The following is a 20338-nucleotide window of genomic DNA, read 5'->3' as shown; positions in this document are numbered from 1 at the left end:
TGGTTGATTTTGACATCCAGGGCCATGATCTTCCTTTCACAATTGTAGCAAATGTTGTATTTTTGCAGTGTGTAGCACCATGCCCATATCTCTGGCACTTGAAACATCTTAAGGGGTTAGGAATACATAGATCAACTGGGGTCTTCAAGTGTCCAAAATTTATTTTATGAGGGGGTGTAGGTCGGTTAAAGGTGATGATATAAGTATTTGTTCAGTCTTTTCTTGTCTCTTCATAACTATCTGCTTGACTTCAGTAATTCCTTGGTTTTTTTAGTTCTGCCTCGATTTCTGCTTCTTCCATCCCCTCAAGTTCTTTAGTGTGGATCACAGAACGGGTCCAAATGAGCTTTACAATTAATACCCATAAATTCAGAGATGCGGAGGAGATTTTCAACCTGGTTTCTTTTGTCACATTCTACTAATATTTGATCTGATTTTAACTTTTTTACATTTCTAACTCTGCCAGCAAAACCCTGGATGGTCTTCCGTATTGCAAAAGGTGAAAGCTTAGACAAAGGAAAGTCTGGTGTTAGAGATTCTAACAGAATGAAACGTTCCCAATTATCATTGCTTATAAATTAGCAAGTCAGTAAATTTTCATTTGAAGGTTAACTTAACTATATTGTCCCCCGGGGTTTGCACGTGAGTATATAGTTGTTAAGTGTGTGTGTGTGTGTTATAATCTCACCTCAGTATCTCCAGTTTACAGTGTGTGTGTGTGTGTGTGTGTGTGTTATAATCTCACCCCAGTATCTCCAGTTTACAGTGTGTGTGTGTGTGTGTTATAATCTCACCCCAGTATCTCCAGTGTACAGTGTGTGTGTGTGTGTGTTATAATCTCACCTCAGTATCTCCAGTGTACAGTGTGTGTGTGTGTGTGTGTTATAATCTCACCCCAGTATCTCCAGTGTACAGTGTGTGTGTGTGTGTGTTATAATCTCACCTCAGTATCTCCAGTGTACAGTGTGGATTCTTCAGTGCAGCAGAGAGCAGCTTCACTCCTGAATCCTGCAGCTTATTGAAACTCAGGTTCAGTTCCCTCAGATTGGAGGAGTTTGAACTGAGAACTGAGGACAGAGCTGCACAACTTTCATCTGTTAGAGAACATTTATCCAACCTGGAAAAAAAGATGAAACATCAGATTATTCACACACACACTGGTTTACTGTCTGGTTTTCCTTTATTACAGTACAGTAGGGTAACATGGTGGTACATGTAACAAGAGGAACATTTGTTATGTGCTTGTTGTAACATGGACAGAGATTGATGATGTACTTGAGATGTTGCACATGTTATACCGCTAGATGTGTTTTGTTAATAAAGTAAGCAAGTTATTGCTTTAACTGTCCATTCTGTAGAGCCGTTATTAACGGTCAAAACAGAATGAAACATGGTGGCAGTGGATTAAGTTGTTTGAAGTGCATCGAGTGAAGATATCTGCACGGTAGCTTTCAGTTTATGTTAATTAGCATAGTGGCACACGGAGAAGCTTGCAAAGCAATGGAAGGTCTGAAACCTCCGCAAACTACATTTGGACTCAAATAACTTGTCAAAGTCGTGGAAAACATGGAGGGACGAATTTGTTCTCTACGTGGACCTCACTATGACAGACGCAGAGGAGTCAAGGAAAGTGAAGCTGTTCAGCTACGTCATTGGAGAAAGCGGTAGGGAATTGTTGGACACTTTAGCCGCCAATTTAGCTGCTTAAGAGAGAACAGTGAGCACTTAAAGTGTAAAGTGAAATTAAGAAATCCAAGAAATCAGAAACTGTACCGACTGGAGTTCCAGATGGTTGATAATCATTGCACAGTGCCACTGTTAGGCAAAAGAGCCAGTGAAGCCATGAAGCTCATTAAAGTGCATTATAAGAACATCCACAAAGTTGAATCAGTTCATCTGGACACAAGTTTGTTGTAGAGATACGTTTCGTCACTCAATCCAAATGACTTCTTCAGTCTGAGCTGGTGTTGAATACCCCAACCTTATATGCAGTTGATTTGCATAACGACCGATCACCGCCCATTGCATAACAATGGAACTGGTGATCAGGTCTATATGAAATTCACAATGACCATTAATTACAATGGCCATGTGTGTCTTTCACACATGATTGGGGTAACGCTCCAATGATGGCGTTGTACCAAAGCAAGTCCCACTAGTGGAACTGATCACAGCCACAGAATCAGCAATCCGCAACAACAACATCTCCGACCTGGAAGCGGAACAGTTGCGGATGAAAGTGTCAGCTTGCCTGAGTAATGCAAAGCCACCGCCATCCAACATCAGCAGAGATGAGAGGTATGCACTTACTACACTTAGTAAGGACAATAACATCATCATACTTCCTGCTGACAAAGGTAGATGTACTGTTCTTTTAAACCAGATAGACTATCATGAGAAAGTGATGTTGTTACTTAGTGACACTAACACTTATGAGCTGCTGAAACGAGATCCAAGTAGTAGCTACAAGAAAAAGGTGATAGATTGTCTGAAAATTTTAGAACAGAACAAGGCTATTGACAGGGCTTTGTACTACAAATTATATCCGGGGGAGGCTACTCCTAGTCTGTATGGGTTACCTAAGATACACAAACAGGATGTACCTTTACGACCCATTGTTTGTATGATTAACTCTGTGACTTATAACATTTCTAAGTTTCTAGCATCGATTCTCAACCCGTTGGTAGGTAGCACGGAACATCACATTCAGAACACCATGGACTTTGTGGACAAGGTGAAGGGCGTCATCATTGAGACGGAGGAAACAATGGTCTCATGATGTTACATCCCTCTTCACGTGCATTCCGGTTGCTGAGGCAGTGGAGGTGGTCCGTAGGAAACTACAAGGCGACCCCACCCGGAGCACGAGGACCACCCTTACCACGGACCAGGTGTGCACACTCCTAGAACTGTGTCTTCAGTCCACTTACTTCTCGTACAGAGGACAGTTCTACAAACAGAAACATGGGTGTGCTATGGGGTCCCCTGTCTCACCTATTGTTGCAAACCTGTACATGGAGGAAGTGGAAAAGAAGGCACTAAGGTCATACTCAGGGACACCACCGAGTCATTGGTTCAGATATGTGGACGACACCTGGGTTAAAATAAAATCAGAGGAAGTACCACATTTCATGGACCACATCAACTCAGTGGACAAACACATCAAGTTTACAAGGGAGGATGCAAGCGACAACGTTTTAGCCTTCTTAGACTGTGAAATTGCTAGTAAAGATGGGGGACGGTTGAAAGTAAATGTTTACCGCAAACCAACGCACACGGATCAGTACTTACGGTTTGACTCCCATCATCCTTTGGAGCACAAACTAGGAGTCATCAGGACGCTGCACCACCGGGCGAACAGCATCCCCACAGACACTACGGCCAAGGATAGAGAGAAATCTCATGTCAAGAAGGCCCTGGGTGAATGTGTTTTTGGGTGAATTATCCCAACTAGGCATTCGTAAAAGCAGGAAAAATGCCCAAAACAGCTCCAGTGGATCGAAGGGAGGAGAAGAACAACCACGGTCTAAGCACAAACCAGTGGTGATTCCGTATGTGGCGGGAGTATCGGAACAATTAAGATGGATATTTTTCAAACACCGTGTTTCAGTTGCTTTCAAACCCCAGAACACGCTACGCCAGAAATTAGTTCACCCTAACCGGGTTCCTCGACACAAACAGAGTAACGTAGTGTATGCTGTTAGGTGCCGGGAGGATTGCCGGGAACTGTACATCGGGGAAACTAAACAGCCACTGGCGAAACGGATGGCCCAACATAGAAGATCGACCTCTTCTGGCCAGGACTCTGCGGTTTACACCCACCTGCAAGCCAGCGGCCACTCATTTAATGATGAAGATGTGCAGATCCTTGACAAGGAGGAACGCTGGTTTGAACGTGGAGTCAAAGAGGCCATTTACGTGAAGAGGGAACGACCATCTCTGAACCGGGGAGGGGGCCTGAGAGTACATCTCTCACCATCATACAACGCCGTCATCGGAGCGTTACCCCAATCATGTGTGAAAGACACACATGGCCATTGTAATTAATGGTCATTGTGAATTTCATATGGACCTGATCACCAGTTCCATTGTTATGCAATGGGCGGTGATCGGTCGTTATGCAAATCAACTGCATATAAGGTTGGGGTATTCAACACCAGCTCAGACTGAAGAAGTCATTTGGATTGAGTGACGAAACGTATCTCTACAACAAACTTGTGTCCAGATGAACTGATTCAACTTTGTGGATTTGTGTACCTGGATTATTGAGCATGCATCAACAGATTATAAGAACATCCTAGCAATAGACAGCATTGTCACCATCTGAAATCACAAAAAAGGTCAGTGGTCACTGGAACAAATCAAGCAAGAGTACAGAGATGTCTTTGCTGGTGATGGCTGCCTGGAGGGAGAATGACCATTCAGTAAAGCCTGTGAAACTCCCAAAGAGAAGAATTCCAGTTGCTGTGATAAAACCTTTGAAAGAGGAACTACTTGATCTTCGGAGGAGAGGTATTATCATGCCTGTTAAGAAAAGCACAGATTGGATTAGTAGTATGGTTGTCGTACAAAAATCCAATGGTATACCAAGAGTGTGCATTGATCCAAGACCACTCAACAAAGCCTGGAAACGAAGTCAGTTTCCTCTACCAACTATTGATGACATACTCCTAGACCTCTCTAGAGCAAAGGTTTTCTCAGTGTGTGATGTTAAAAGTGGTTTCTGGCATGTAAAACTAGATGATGAGTCCACTTACTTGACAACATTTGCTTCACCATTTGGTCGATACAGATGGCTCAGGATGCCAATGGGGTTAAGTCCAGCACCAGAGAGGAAACTCACTCAAGCATTAGAGGGTTTACCTGGTGTATACATCATAGCAGATGACATTCTGATCACAGGTCAAGGTGATTTGCAGGAAGAAGCCAGTCAGGACCATGATGGAAAATTAAAATTGTTTTTAAATCAATGCAGAGAAAAGAACATCAAGCTGAATGTTTACTAATTAAAGCTAAGACAAAAGACAGAAAAGGTTCGTGCCATGACGCACATGCCCTGACCTACTGATGTCAAAGCTGTTCAAAGACATTTGGGTATCGTAAATTACCTTTCCAAATTCTGTGCTCATTTATCTGACAATTGTGTAGTTTGAAGACAGTTAACCCATCAAGAGAGCACTTGGGAATGGACAGCTCAACATGAGGAAACATTTCTCAAGCTTAAACAGACTATTTCAAATGCACCTGCTTTAAAGTACTACAGTCCAGAGGAAGAGCTGACTGTCCAGTGTGATGCTTCAGACACAGGGCTAGGTACTGCATTTCGGACAATGGACCGCAATTCGCTTCTCAGGAATTTAAGAGATTTAGCCAAATTTGGGATTTTATCCATAAAACTTCTTCATCGGGATATCCACAAAGCAATGGCAAGGCAGAATCAGCAGTAAAAACAGCCAAAAGGCTCATGTACAAAACAAAGCTGCAAGACAGGATCAATACCTGGTATTGCTGGACCACCGTAACACACCAACACAAGGGCTACAAACAACTCCAGCTCAGAGATTGCTTAGTCGTCACACAAAAACACTGTTACCTACCAAAATTAGTCTGCTACAAAAGTAACAGAATTTGATTTGGATGGCTTAAATCTGACATTGCTCAGAACATCAGGCGAACCTGTATCAGCTGGGACACTGCAAGACTTTGATCTTGCAACATGCTGAAAAGCTCCTCGACCAAAAACAGAAGAAGAGAGCAAAAGTTAGAGCTGTTGAAGCACACAAGGTTCAGCTAACATAGCAACAAATGGTTTCCCAACTAACCGAAAGAGGAAGAGGGCGTGGTCGAGGCAGGGGCAGAGGGGCAGAGGCCAAGAAACACTAGAAGACTGTGACAATAATGGATGCTTTATTTGCAAATAGAAGGGACATTGGGCAAAAAAGTGCCCAAGCAGAATTAGGAAACAAAAGGTTCATGCTTCTTTTGCAAGAAAGACATTGGGCCAGTGAGTGACCCAGCAAAAATGAGAACAATGGAGGGGACTGAAATACAGTTTTTGTTAGTCAGGATGTTCAGTCATTAGAAGGCAGGATGTTAGAAGGCAGGATGTAGAAGATTCAGGCATTTAGTTGGGGCATCAAGAGTCACGGTTACTGAATATTATTCAGTACCGATAAAATGTCATACTGTATGCAAGGCCCTGAACCTTGTAAATTTTCATTTCTGCTGTCAGATCAGTGCACACATCCACGAGGGGGAGTCAGATGACCAGTATAGTTTAAACAGAGTTTAGGGGGTTAGACAAGCTGGATAAGCTGGTGCTGAAACATTTGTTTTGTAGTAAAAATAGGAGCGGGAAGGCAATCCACACCTCTTTGACGTAAAAGGCTCTGCCCCACATGAATCAATGGAGTGATTTGGGTTCTTGGATGTTGGAACTGTTGACGTGTGATGATTGGATAGAAACTGTGGATACTGTGGTTCTTGAGAATAAACAAATGTCTGTTTTCTGTATGAAGATGAACTGGGTCTCTCATGTGGAGAGGACAGTTGAATTGTGTCCAGATGTGAACAAAGGGCTTGGTTGGTTGTGTCCGAAGATCTCAGTGGTGATAAGCGAATGTCCCAAACAGTTTATGGGCAACTGGCAAACATGATGTGGGCCTAATTAAAAATGGTCCCCCAGTCCATATCACACCTAAGTCTGAGTTTCGACCCTGTATAGCTCAATATCCACTGAAACCAGAAACCATCAGAGGTATCACCATACCTGTCAAGTCTCCCGTTTTGGCCGGGAAACTACCGAATTTTACCCCTCTTTCCCGCCGTCCTCCCGTATTAGTATTTTCCCGTAAATTTCCCGTATTATACTATAATTTTAAAAAACATTCCTGTGCCTCTCTCCAAACTGAAATGTAACTGTGATGTTCTGTTATTTACATTGGGCAAAGGGAAACCCCCTGGCGTTCATTTGTGCCTTTGCTGTTCCAGTGGGTAGTTTGGACTGTATGAGGTAACTAATCAGTTGCGGTTTTCTTACTCGGCATTATATGGCCAGGAAAACATTTGCCTGTGAGTATTTTTATGTTTAGTTACTGTATAACTTTATTTTTAGACTATCTCTGATGTAAACCTTGGTTAGTGTATGAAAATAAGTTCTAAATCTCTTGAGTAATTTGTAAATGCTAACCGCTAGCATCTATATGGTTTTTTCCATAGAAGTTAGCTTTAAGCTAATGATTCGGTTTTATTTAATTTAATGTACAGTGTCACGTAAATGCACTCAGGAAACAAATGTAACTAAGACACATTTTGTATGTCTGCTTTACAGTTTTACAGCGAGTCTTAAGTAAAGTTTTGGAGATTATTTCGGTTTCCGGCTTTTCTTGGGAAACTGTTATCTATCTGTCGAGCTTGTAGCCACACACACGAGCAGGGGCAGAATAGTCACTAACCTCGCGAGAACTGCCACCCAGGCTGCTGCAAGTGGCAGTTCTCGCGAGGTTAGTGCGGACAGCGGGAACAAACCTGGAACAGGGAGAGATGGATGGATGCAAGGAGAGAAAGGGCATTCCTGCCAAAAAAGTAAAGACTGCATGTAAATATCTAGAGAAATGGGACATCGAATTTACCTTTCTAAAGAGGAGCAGGATGGTAGGCCTATCAGATTCTGATCATCTAATTGTAGTTTGTAAGTGGTTCACAGGTGGTTATTTTAGATTTCTTGTAAACCTGTCTTAAAATGTAAGGGATACTGAACCTCGGTTGGGCTGGTGGGACGACTCGAAGCGCGTGGCGGAAAATTTCCCTTATTTTTAAATCCAAAACTTGACAGGTATGGGTATCACACCCATGTTTGAAGCTTTGTTGCAATCAGGGGTTATCATATCTTGTGATAATTCTGCAGTCCGTTACCCTATTTTTCCAGTAAAAAAGGTGAGGGCTTCTATGGGGGAGCCTGAAAAATGGAGATTTGTACAAAGCTGTAAATGATGCTGTAGTTGCAAGAGCCCTAAATGTTCCTAATCCATACACAATTTTTAAAATGCATTTTCTCCCCATTTTCCTCTCGATTTAGCACAGTCAATTTGTCTTCTCCTGCTGAGAAATACCTGATTACATCCGAGGAGAGCACGTCGCTGCCCATGCCTTTTTCGACACATGCACAGCCCTCCTCTTCTCGCCCCTGCACTCTGCACAGGTGTCTCTTCTGCCATACAAAAAACACCTACTGTACACCAATCACAAAGAAACAACTAATCTCTTTCTAAGGTATGTGTTTTTACTGCAGAACGTTCAGTCCTCGAGGCTCCCTTAAGAGCAATTGCTAATGGGAAGGGCTCTCCAAACAACTCCCAACACTGGGAATCCCAAACCCAATCAGGCCCAAGGCGGGGGCATGACCTCAGTATTACTCCAAGACCATGGAGGTAAACTAAGACCAGTAGCTTATTTTTTAGCTAAATTAGACCCTGTAGCAGCAGGTCTCCCAATGTGTTTGTATGCTGTGGGAGCTGCAGACTTAGTACGTTACAGTAATCTAACCTTTTGGTACCACATGCTGTCTCTCAATTACTGCTAGAAAAAAAAACTGCTCACATGACGCCCGCCAGATGGCTGAGGTACAGCACTGTATTACCTGAAATGTTTAACATCACACTGAGAAGATGTACTGTACTTAATCCTGCTACTCTCCTTCCTACAGAAAATAAAGGTAAACCACATGATTGTATCAGTGTTGTTAATGAAGTTTACTCTCCTAGACCAGATTTACAGGAAACCCCACATCCATGAACCAATCCCACATCACAACCATCACCACAATTTCTGCACTCCTGGATGCAATCCTACCTCCAAGGGCTATTGCTGTATGTAAATCTGAAGCTCACACCTCACATTCTGATCCAATTTTACAGGACAATGACAGAGCGGACAAAGCTGCAAAGACAGCAGCCCAACGTCCTGTAAATAATGATTTTATGCCGTTCAAAACTGACATTTCTCTTTCAGATGACCTAGCAGCCACACCAGAAGGAAAAGCAGTATGGAAAAAAGCAGGTTGTGACAAAAGGGACAGAGTTTGGTATGGTCCGAATGATAAATCGTGTCTTTATCTTTATGTGAAACCATGCATCAAAAGGAGGGATGCATAAAAGTATTCCAAGACATTGGTACACTAAGGGCTTCACAAATTACTCTCGAAGATTTTGTAAATGTTGTACAAGCTACGCAACAAATAATGTAGGTAAAGGCATTACGACTAGCCAAAGTGCCCACCCACCGGCAGATCGACCCTTTCAACATCTCCAGATGGATTTCCTTTAATTGGATACAAGTGAAAGGAAAAAGTTCTGTTTGGTAGTGGTTGATAACCGACATAATTCCAAGGTGGTGAATTCACATGTTGCACACATTACAAAGGCGTTGCTGCTGAAGAAGAGGGTACGGGTACTGGACTGGCCTGCCTGCAGTCCTGACCTGTCCCCAGTAGAGAACGTGTGGAGAATTTTGAAAGGAAAAATGCAACAACAACGACCCCGTACTGTTATACATCTTAAGACGTGTTTGCAGGAAGAACGAAACACAAAATAAAAGTGGAAACACTAAATCACTTGGTCTCCTCTGTGTGAAAATGTCTTTTAAGTGGTGAAAAGGAACGGCAACATTACAAAGTGGTAAATGCTTTACTGTCCCAACTTTTTTGGAGTGTGTTGCAGAAAAAACATGAAATATCTCAGGTTCATCCTGTCTAACATCAAATAAAAGTCAAAGGAAATGTAAGGAACTTGTTTTTATTATTATCTGCATTTTCCATACTGTCCCAACTTTTTTCTGATTTGGGTTTGTATTTGGCAGGCCTCCTAATACAGGAATAGGGCCCAAACTCCCTGCAACATTCAACCAACTTCAGTTTGCATACCGCCCTAACCGCTCCACTAATGACGCCATATCAGCAGCACTTCATATGAGCCTGGCCCATCTGGAGAATAAGAGCTCAGTGCTCAATACAGTAATCCCCCAGCACCTGGTAAAAAAACTTGGACCTCTAGGCATCAACACCCCACTGTTCAACTGGTTATTGGTCTTCCTCACAGACAGAAAAAACAACTCTCAAACGATCATCATGAGCACTGGAGTTAACCAGGGCTGTGTTCTGAGTCCTCTGTTGTTTACTCTGATGACACATGACTGCTGTGCAACTCGACCACATCATAAAATTACGACACAACAGTGGTGGGCGTCATCAGTTGATGATGACTCGGTGAACCAACTCATTGTCACTAAATGTCAACAAAATAAAGGAAATCACTGTTGACTTCAGGAGGAAACACATGGTACATGCACCACTTACAATCCATGGCAACGCTGTGGAGTCATTAAGAAGCACCAAGTTTCTGGGGGTGCACCTCACAGACGACCTGACATGGACTACACACACCACCTCCCTTGTCAAGCAGGCACTACAACGTCTTTGCTTCCTGCGTCCTACAGGACCCACTGCAGTAGAACCAGCTAAGGATCAGATTAATGGTGAAATCAAGAAGAACTCAAAAGAAAGAGGTCAAGAAGCAGATAAAGATCAAAAAGAGGGTGATACATCTGAGTAAGCTTCCTGTGAATTAAGAGGAACAAATGTCAGCCTGTACTTTCGCCCAAGGTTACAAAAAAACAAAGTGTAGTCACTGCTTTCCAACCAAGTGAATAAGCTGCTACTCTGACCTCAAGAGGATAGTCACTGGGACAAGATTCATGATAATAATGGGAATAGGTCTGACCATGGTCCAAATAGTCTGCACACAATATACACAACCCCTAAATTCACACAAGGTACACCTTAACATCAATGTTACTGAGGGAGACCCGTGGGTCACAGTGAAGTTTGATGTCTTTGAGGTAATAACAACAAGAGCTCTCGAATAGCCATAGGTACCTTTGTGTAGATAAAGGATAGTCATGGGATCCCATGCGGCTCCTGGGCTGGCGTCTTGTGGACCACCCAACCAGATGGCTGAATTTGATGCCTGCAACATGTTCCAAACCAGTTGGGACAGGGGCTTGTTTACCACTGTGTTACATCACCTTTCCTTTTAACAACACTCAATAAGCGTTTGGGAACTGAGGACACTAATTGTTGAAGCTTTGTAGGTGGAATTCTTTTCCACTCTTGCTTGATGTACAACTTCAGTTGCTCAACAGTCCGGGGTCTCCGTTGTCGTATTTTGAGCTTCATAATGCGCCACACATTTTTAATGGGAGACAGGTCTGGACTGCAGGCAGGCCAGTCTAGTACCCGCACTCTTTTACTACGAAGCCACGCTGTTGTAACACGTGCAGAAGGTGGCTTGGCATTGTCTTGCTGAAATAAGCAGGGACGTCCCTGAAAAAGACGTCGCTCGGATGGCAGCATATGTTGCTCCAAAACCTGTATGTACCTTTCAGCATTAATGGTGCCTTCACATATGTGCAAGTTACCCATGCCATGGGCACTAACACACCCCCATACAATCAGAGATGCTGGCTTTTGAACTTAGCGCTGATAACAATCCGGACAGTCCTTTTCCTCTTTGGCCCGGAGGACACGACGTCCATGATTTCCAAAAACAATTTGAAATGTGGACTCGTCAGACCACAGGACACTTTTCCACTTTGCGTCGGTCCATCTCAGATGAGCTCGGGCCCAGAGAAGCCGGCGGCGTTTCTGGGTGTTGTTGATATATGGCTTTCACTTTGCATGGTAGAGTTTTAACCTGCACTTGTAGATGGAGCGACGAACTGTGTTCACTGACGATGGTTTTCTGAAGTGTTCCTGAGCCCATGTGGTAATATCCGTTACTGAATGATGTGGGTTTTTAATGCAGTGCCGCCTGAGGGATCGAAGGTCATGAGCATTCAATGTTGGTTTTCGGCCTTGCCGCTTACTTGCACAGATTTCTCCAGATTCTCTGAATCTTTTGATGATATTATGGACTGTGTGTGTGTGTGTTATAATCTCACCTCAGTATCTCCAGTTTACAGTGTGTGTGTGTGTGTGTGTGTTATAATCTCACCTCAGTATCTCCAGTTTAAAGTGTGTGTGTGTGTGTGTTATAATCTCACCTCAGTATCTCCAGTTTACAGTGTGTGTGTGTGTGTGTGTGTGTGTGTGTGTTATAATCTCACCTCAGTATCTCCAGTGTAGTGTGTGTGTGTGTGTGTTATAATCTCCCCTCAGTATCTCCAGTTTACAGTGTGTGTGTGTGTGTGTGTGTTATGATCTCACCCCAGTATCTCCAGTTTACAGTGTGTGTGTGTGTGTTATAATCTCACCCCAGTATCTCCAGTTTACAGTGTGTGTGTGTGTGTGTGTGTTATGATCTCACCTCAGTATCTCCAGTTTACAGTGTGTGTGTGTGTGTGTTATAATCTCACCTCAGTATCTCCAGTGTAGTGTGTGTGTGTGTGTGTTATAATCTCCCCTCAGTATCTCCAGTTTACAGTGTGTGTGTGTGTGTTATAATCTCACCTCAGTATCTCCAGTTTAAAGTGTGTGTGTGTGTGTGTTATAATCTCACCTCAGTATCTCCAGTTTACAGTGTGTGTGTGTGTGTGTGTGTGTGTGTGTGTGTGTGTTATAATCTCACCTCAGTATCTCCAGTGTAGTGTGTGTGTGTGTGTGTGTTATAATCTCCCCTCAGTATCTCCAGTGTACAGTGTGTGTGTGTGTGTGTGTTATAATCTCACCTCAGTATCTCCAGTGTACAGTGTGGATTCTTCAGTGCAGCAGAGAGCAGCTTCACTCCTGAATCCTGCAGATTATTGAAACTCAGGTTCAGATCTCTCAGATTGGAGGAGTTTGAACTGAGAACTGAGGACAGAGCTGCACAACTTTCATCTGTCAGCCTACTCTGATCCACCCTGAGAAAGAAAAGATGAAACATCAGATTATTCACATACACAAGTCTTTGTTTTTATTTCCTTCAGGTACTTCAATTTTCCCCAGCTAACTAAAACATGCAGAACATGCCCTCTGATGAACTGGGACCTGCACTAGATGCACTGTGGCCCTGACCAGGACAGAATGGTAGTTGAAGATGAATGAATACATGTGTGCAGTGTGGTTCTTTATTTCTGGATTCATGCTCTGTGTACAAACTGATTATATCTGAGATCAAAAGTAAATGGACACAGTTATAATTATTAAAATCATTTTTACTAAGTAACAAATCATTAATTTAGAACCAAAATCTTTAAAACAATTTTTATTTACACTTTAAAATGAAAACATTTTAAACAACAATGAGGGGAACAGTGGATGTTCTGGACCAGAGTGAGTCCATCAACACTTCTCTCACACACACTTTGTCTCTCTCTCTCTGTCTGAGTGCATGCTGGGGCTAAGTGGGCGGAGTGTGTGTTGAGCGTGTGTGAGCTGTGGCGTTTGTGCCAAGTTTGTGCATTCTACTTCTTTCTATCTGTCAGCGTTTAGAATTAATAGTGCAGTTGTTATTTTTCTAAACACCATTGAAAAAGCGAATGAACTAGTGGAGAATGGTATAGTCATAGGAGACTTACATATCAGTGTTTTCCCCCTATCTACACCGGCAAAACAAGTTACCCTATCAAACGTACCACCTTTTATTAAGGATGAGCAACTGTTTTATTATTATTTTATCTCGTTATGGTAAAATAGTAAAATGTGTGCGTGTGAGATGTTTTACAATGGATGGAATGTTGGCTCATCATCTAAAACTTAATCCCAGCAAGACAGAGATATTGCTCATCTCCAACCCAGGACCTAGTCATCTCTTTTGATGACTCCCAGATCAGACTATCTGATAAGGTAAGAAACCTTGGTGTTGTCCTGGATAATTAGCTGACCTTCTCTCCTTATATAGCCCACATGACAAGATGGTGCCGGTTCCTCCTGTAAAACATCAGGAAGATTCGGCCATTTCTCTCCAGGGAAGCTCCTCAGATTCTGGTCCAATCACTTGTAATCTCACGGTTGGACGACTGCAACTCCCTGCAGATCATTCAAAATGCAGCTGCCCGTCTGGTTTTTAACCAACCTAAACACTGCCACATCACCCCACTGCTGCCTCACCATCAACCCACTGCTGCCACATCATCACCCCACTGCTGCCACATCATCACCCCACTGCTGCCACACCATCAACCCACTGCTGCCACATCATCACCCCACTGTTGCGTCTCTTCACTGGCTTCCTGTAGCTGCCCACATTCAGTTTAAAACTAATGCTTGCCTACAAAGCCAAAAATGGAGCACAAGTTACCTTTGTGGTCTAATCAAACCCCGCTCTGTACCACACAACCTCCGAGCCACTAGTCTCACTCGACTTGATCCTCCACCCAGAACTCGAGGAAGACAAGCATCAAGGCTCTTCTCTGTTCTAGCACCGAAGTGGTGGAATGAACTTCGTCTGTCTGTCCGAACATCTGAGTCTCTTGCTGTCTTTAAAAAATGATTCATTAACTCGTTACTAAGCACTTAAGCTGACTGATACTAACTTACTAACACTCTTTTCCATTTCTTGCACAAAAAGAAAAAAAAACTTTGGTTCTAACAGGGTTAAATATTGATATATTCAATATTACTTTTATACACAATATTGTAAATGACCATATTAGTTATATTGATCATGTCTATGATACACAGGTTACCAGTTGAGAACACTTAAAACGGAGCACAAAATTGTGGTGCTCTCTTGTAACAAAACAAAAGCAAAAATGCAGAAACAACTCTTTTCAAATGAATCATTCATTGGAATAGAATCAGGGAGCTGTGCGCTTATCTATGGTAAAGATTCGTTTTGCTGACTCTATTTTATTATGGTGTCGTGAGTACACAACTCCATGGATCAGTATATTTGTTAGAGTGATTCAGTCAGGGTTCAGGACTTGATAAAAAGCTGTATAAACCAATCAGAGCTTCTGAATTCAGATTTGGGCCAAATTTCAGTTGTTCGTCTGGCTGAGAAATTAAGTGTGGAACCAATGTTTTAACGTCTGAATCTTTTTCACGGTGAACAATAAACAAACCGTGCTTTCAGGTTAGAAGTATTCATTCTGACAGAGTCTAGATCAGCAGTGCTCAATACATTGATCGCTCAGTACACGCTGGTACATCGTTCCTCGTTCAAACAGCGTGACTGACATGAAATGTGGCCACTGTTTGTTTCATTTGCGGTTTGTTACCAGAACTACGCCTCATCCTGCCTACAGACCACTAATCTAGAACGTTTTCTGACTGAGAAATTTTAAGCTACAGTCTGACATTCATATGAAGTCAAGGGTCTCTGCTGAACAATTTTGGAACTTTCACATATTTGACAGCTTTTTCGGATAAACATACTTGTGTGAATCAGCCTTTTCCCACATGAAAATAATGAAGTCTAAATATGGGTATGTATGAGCATCAGCAGCTCCTGTCCAGATACATAAACCTGACTGATACCATTCAGAGCAAATAATCAGAATAAGGTGAGAGAAATTACCCCCCTTCTCTCACTATTTTGTATATTGAATGAGCCCTCGTTTGATCCCCCATCCTGTATCACCCCCACTCCCTGTATCCTACACACACCTAATCATGTCTTATCACACCTTTGTTATCTTGTATCCTGACAACCTCCCTTGTACTCATCATAAAGCCAAAACCCTTTTGATCACACTTCCCCTTTGTTCTAGTACACTCCTCTATTCCCATTTCATTTTTCCCTTAATCTCCTCCCCCTTTTCTTAATACCTCCCCTCATGTCTTGTGTAGATAAAGTGTCCCCAAAATATGTCTAGTTAGATTCTGTTGGTCTTCCAAGCTGCACCCATACGTCTGTATGTGTTAATAAAGACTCTTTGGATGAAGACCTGCCTCCTGACTCCTATATGCAGGATTTCTAACAATGAGGTCAGTGTGTTTTATCAGTCACTTGCCCTGTAAAGCTGAATATCAATACAGGAACTGAAGCGCATTTAAAAAAGCTTTAAAGCATTTTTGAAAAATGATGAGGAAACCTTAAAAAGTAGATCATGATGACCTGTAGATCTCACAGTAGATCTCAAGCCACGACAGTGTGGGCACTCCTGGTTTAGATGTACAGAATGGAGAGGTATTTGGCAGGGATGAAAAAAAAACAGCCACTAATACAGTGATAAGACTTGAACTCTCACAAATGACTTTTTTGGCACAGATTCAACTTTAGGTGTTAAAAAATTTAATTTAATTTTTTTATTTTTGAAATAGCAGACTGATTGAAGGAGCAGTTCAGTGATATGTCAAAAATGGCTTGATAAAGTCAATTACAACAGAAATAGATAGATAGATAGATAGATAGATAGATAGATAGATAGATAGATGTTATAGTTATAAATATCTACAATGTATAATTTATGGGTATATATGTATATAAAATAGAATATGAATAGAGATTGTGTATCAGATATAAAATATGTCGGACATAGGTATGGATGAGAATAGTGGTGGTAACATACAGATAATAATAGTAGCATGTATGTAGATAAAATTATAACCGATATATACATACAGGTATGAAAACAAGAATGTAAGTACAGAATATGTAAAGTGGCAATACAAATGTATGTTTGAGTTGTTGATTCGGTTTAACGACCCCGTCGTTGTGTGATGTTAAACAGTCTGACTGCTTGGGGAACAAAAGACTTTCTCAGCCTGTCTGTAGAACAGGACAGAGACAGCAGTCTATCACTGAATACACTCCTCTGTCTGGTGATGGTGCTGTTCAGAGGGTGCTGTGTATTGTCCATGATTGATAAGAGTTTTTTTTAAGAGTTCTTTCCTCAGTCACCTGCATGAAGGCGTCAAGCTCTGTGCCAATCACAGAGCCGGCTTTTCTCACCAGCCTGTCCAGTCGTGTGGCATCGCTCTTCTTCATGCTGCCTCCACAACACACCACAGCATAGAAAAGAACACTGGAGACGACAGACTGATAGAACATCAGCAGGAGTTTTTTACAGATTAAAAAGTAGAGACGGCTCTGTCCTTTCTTGTAAATAGTGGCTGTGTTATCTGTCCAGTCCAGTTTATCGTTGAGTTGTAGTCCCAGGTATTTGTAGGTCCTGACCACCTCAACGTCAGCCCCCTCAATTGTGATAGGTCGAAGATGGGGCTCGTGCCTCCGGAAGTCCACCACCATCTCTTTAGTTTTGGAGGTGTTCAGCTGTAGATGGTTTGACGTGCACCATGACACAAAGTTATCCACCAGGTACCTGTATTCCTCCTGCCTCCCCGTCCCAATACACCCCACAATTGCAGTGTCATCTGAGAACTTCTGCATGTGGCATGACTCAGAGTTGTACTTAAAGTCGGAGGTGTACAAGACAGGGGTTAAGTACAGTCCCTTGTGGTGCCCCAGTGCTACTGACTACTATATCTGAAAAGCAGTCCTTTAGCCTGACACACTGTGGTCTCTCTGTGAGGTAGTCCACAATCCAGGTCACCAGGAATGAGTCCACCCCCATCTTCGCCAGTTTGTCTCCCAATAGGAGTGGCTGGATTGTGTTGAACGCACTGGAAAAATCGAAGAATGTAATTCTCACCGCTCCGCTTCCCTTGTCGAGGTGAGAGTAGGCTCTAAGTAGCATATAGAGGATGGCATCCTCTACCCCCACCTTCTCTCGGTAGGCGAACTGCAGTGGGTCCAGTGCGTGATGGACCTGCGGTCTGAGGTGGTGGAGTAGCAGTCGCTCAATCGTCTTCATGATGTGCGACGTCAGGGCGACTGGTCTGAAGTCGTTTGGCTCGCTGGGGTGTGCTTTCTTGGGGACTGGGATGACATATGATGTTTTCCACAGTGTGGGGACTTTCCCCAGTCTCAGGCTTTGGTTAAAGATGTATTGGAGTGGCTCCCCCAGTTCAACAGCACATGCTTTCAGCATTTTCGGACACACCCTGTCTGGGCCCGCTGCCTTGCTGGGACGAAGCCTCCTCAGTTGACCTCTGACTTGACCTGTAGTTATGGTTGGGGGGTGTGCCAAGTCAGCAGCTGGTGTGGAGCATGATGGGGAATCCAAGGTGGTAACTGTGCAGTCGTTACTACTACTGGCTGGTGGTGGGGGTTTGGAGGTGTTAACTGCAGCAGGGCTATCAAACCTATTAAAGAAAAGGTTGAACTGGTTCGCTCTAACCACGTCCCCCTCTGCTGAGTTTCTTCCTTTCTTTTTGCAGCCAGTAATGGTTTTCATGCCGTTCCAGACCTCCCTCGTGTTGTTTTCCTGCAGTTTCTGTTCTATCTTCCTTCTGTATGATTCTTTTTCCTCCTTCAGGCGGACCTTGAGTTCTCCCTGCACCCGCTTTTGCTCTTCCCGATCGCCATCTCGGAACGCCCTCTTTTTCTTATTGAGGAGCTCCTTGATGTCTCTGGTAATCCAGGGCTTGTTATTGGGGAAACAGCGCACCGTTTTGCAGGGAACAGCAATGTCCATGCAGAAATTCAGATAGTCAGTTATGCAGTGTGTGGCCCCATCAATATCCTCACCATGTGTTTCCAGCAGCACGTTCCAATCTGTGGACTCGAAACAGTCCCTGAGTGCCTCTTCAGCCTCATTTGACCACTTCCTGAAGGTCCGTGTGGTAATTGGTTGAGTTTTTATGCATGGTTTGTATTGAGGCTTAAGGAAAATAAGATTATGGTCCGATTTCCCCAGTGGTGGCAGGGGGGTGGCACTGTACGCATCCTTGACATTTACATACAGTAAGTCTATTGTCCTGTCTTTCCTTGTATGGCAAGTTACAAACTGTTGAAAAGTCGGGAGAGTAGAGTCTAATGTGGCATGATTGAAATCACCAGAAATCATCACAAACGCGTCCGGGTGTTGTGTTTGTAGCCTCGCTATAGTGAGGTGGATGACGTCACAGCGTGCGCTCGTGGAGGAACGTAAACACAAACAATAATGGCGTGCGAGAACTCTCTAGGCATGTAATACGGTCGGAGACTCACCGCTAACAGTTCAATGTCCCGTCTGCAGATAATCTCTTTAACGGTTACATGTCCTGGGTTGCACCATCTGATGTTGATGAAGTGCAAGTCCTCCGCCTTTACGCTTGCCGCTGTGCTCTGCGTCCCTGTCCGCTCTCACTGTAGTGAATCCCGGTATATCCACATTATCGTCTGGTATGTCGCTGTTTAACCATGTCTCTGTGAAGCACATTAAACTGCACTCTCTGAAGGTCCTGTCGTTCATTGTCAGGGCTGCCAACTCGTCTGTCTTGTTAGGTAGAGAGTTTACATTTCCCATCACTACTGATGGAATTGCTGGCTTGTACCTCTGTCGCTTCTCCGTTAGCTTAGCCTTTAGCTTAGCGCCGGCTCTGCGTCCGCGGTACCTGGGTCTTAGCTCCTCCGGTATGTTGTGGACGATACCAGCATTCCATCTCGTCCTTAAGAAGAGTAGTTGTTCCTTTGAATAAGTATGTTTTTTGCCGCCCTCTTGTGAAAAAGTTGTGTTCATGATGGAGAAAGTGAGAAAAAGACGTGACACAAAATAAAGAATAAAAGAAAAACACAATAGAAACGCTGAAAAAGTAAAACACTGACGGAGCTACTGGAGAGGCTGCCGCTCACGACGGCGCCTAGACTAGATAAAGGTGAAAGGAACATTCATGATCTTTGAAGTTATTTCAAGAAAGTTAAAATTGGCCTATTTTTGTCAGCATTTTGTTGGGGGGCATAACAGATTTTCATCTTCCAAAGGGGGGCGTGACAGAAAAAGCTCTAATCCAAAGCAATATATGCTCATTCTTTTGCATTTCTTTAATGTGCGTCATTCGGGTGAGCTGGCAATGAAAAACTCTCTCTTCATTGGTTGTAGAGGTATAAGTGACTGCTTAGATAACAAATTACCAGTTTCAGCTTTTAACTGTAAAGGCCGAGAGAATAAATGATCTGTAGAATATGGATTTATACAATTCTGGAAATATTCTGGAAACATGAAGAACAACATTTACAAAAAAGTGGATTTTATCTCTAATAGAACAACGTATGAATATACACTACTCACAAAAAGTTCGGGATATTTGGCTTTTGTGTGAAATTTATGGAAATGTAAAAAAAGTTCACGCTACAGTGATATTATATCATGAAAGTCGGGCATTTAAGTAGAAGCATGCAATGGTGATTTCCTCATCTCAAACTATTTATTGAAACAAAAGCCAACAACAGTGGTGGGTATACCCCAACAAAACATGTCAATGTCTCAATAACTTGTCATGTGCCCTTGAGCATCAATTACAGCTTGACAATGACGTCTCATGCTGTTCACAAGTCGACTTATTGTCTGCTGAGGCATGGCATCCCACTCTTCTTGA

General features: G+C 42.9%; 1 protein-coding gene across 1 annotated transcript in view; it reads right to left on the bottom strand.

Annotated features, from left to right (window-relative positions):
• LOC134309978 (NACHT, LRR and PYD domains-containing protein 3-like) overlaps nucleotides 1–20338 on the bottom strand; it is a 259037-nt gene that overhangs the window by 15351 nt on the left and 223348 nt on the right. Inside the window, exons 16-17 of the mRNA XM_062991482.1 lie at nucleotides 12721–12894; nucleotides 944–1117 (exon numbers count right to left, since the gene is read on the bottom strand). Coding sequence (XP_062847552.1) covers nucleotides 944–1117; nucleotides 12721–12894 — 348 coding nt within the window. The remainder of the gene's footprint in view (nucleotides 1–943; nucleotides 1118–12720; nucleotides 12895–20338) is intronic.

The sequence above is a fragment of the Trichomycterus rosablanca genome, chromosome 3 (assembly GCF_030014385.1).
Source record: "Trichomycterus rosablanca isolate fTriRos1 chromosome 3, fTriRos1.hap1, whole genome shotgun sequence".
Taxonomy (NCBI): domain Eukaryota; kingdom Metazoa; phylum Chordata; class Actinopteri; order Siluriformes; family Trichomycteridae; genus Trichomycterus; species Trichomycterus rosablanca.
This window is presented reverse-complemented; position numbering and strand designations above follow the sequence as displayed.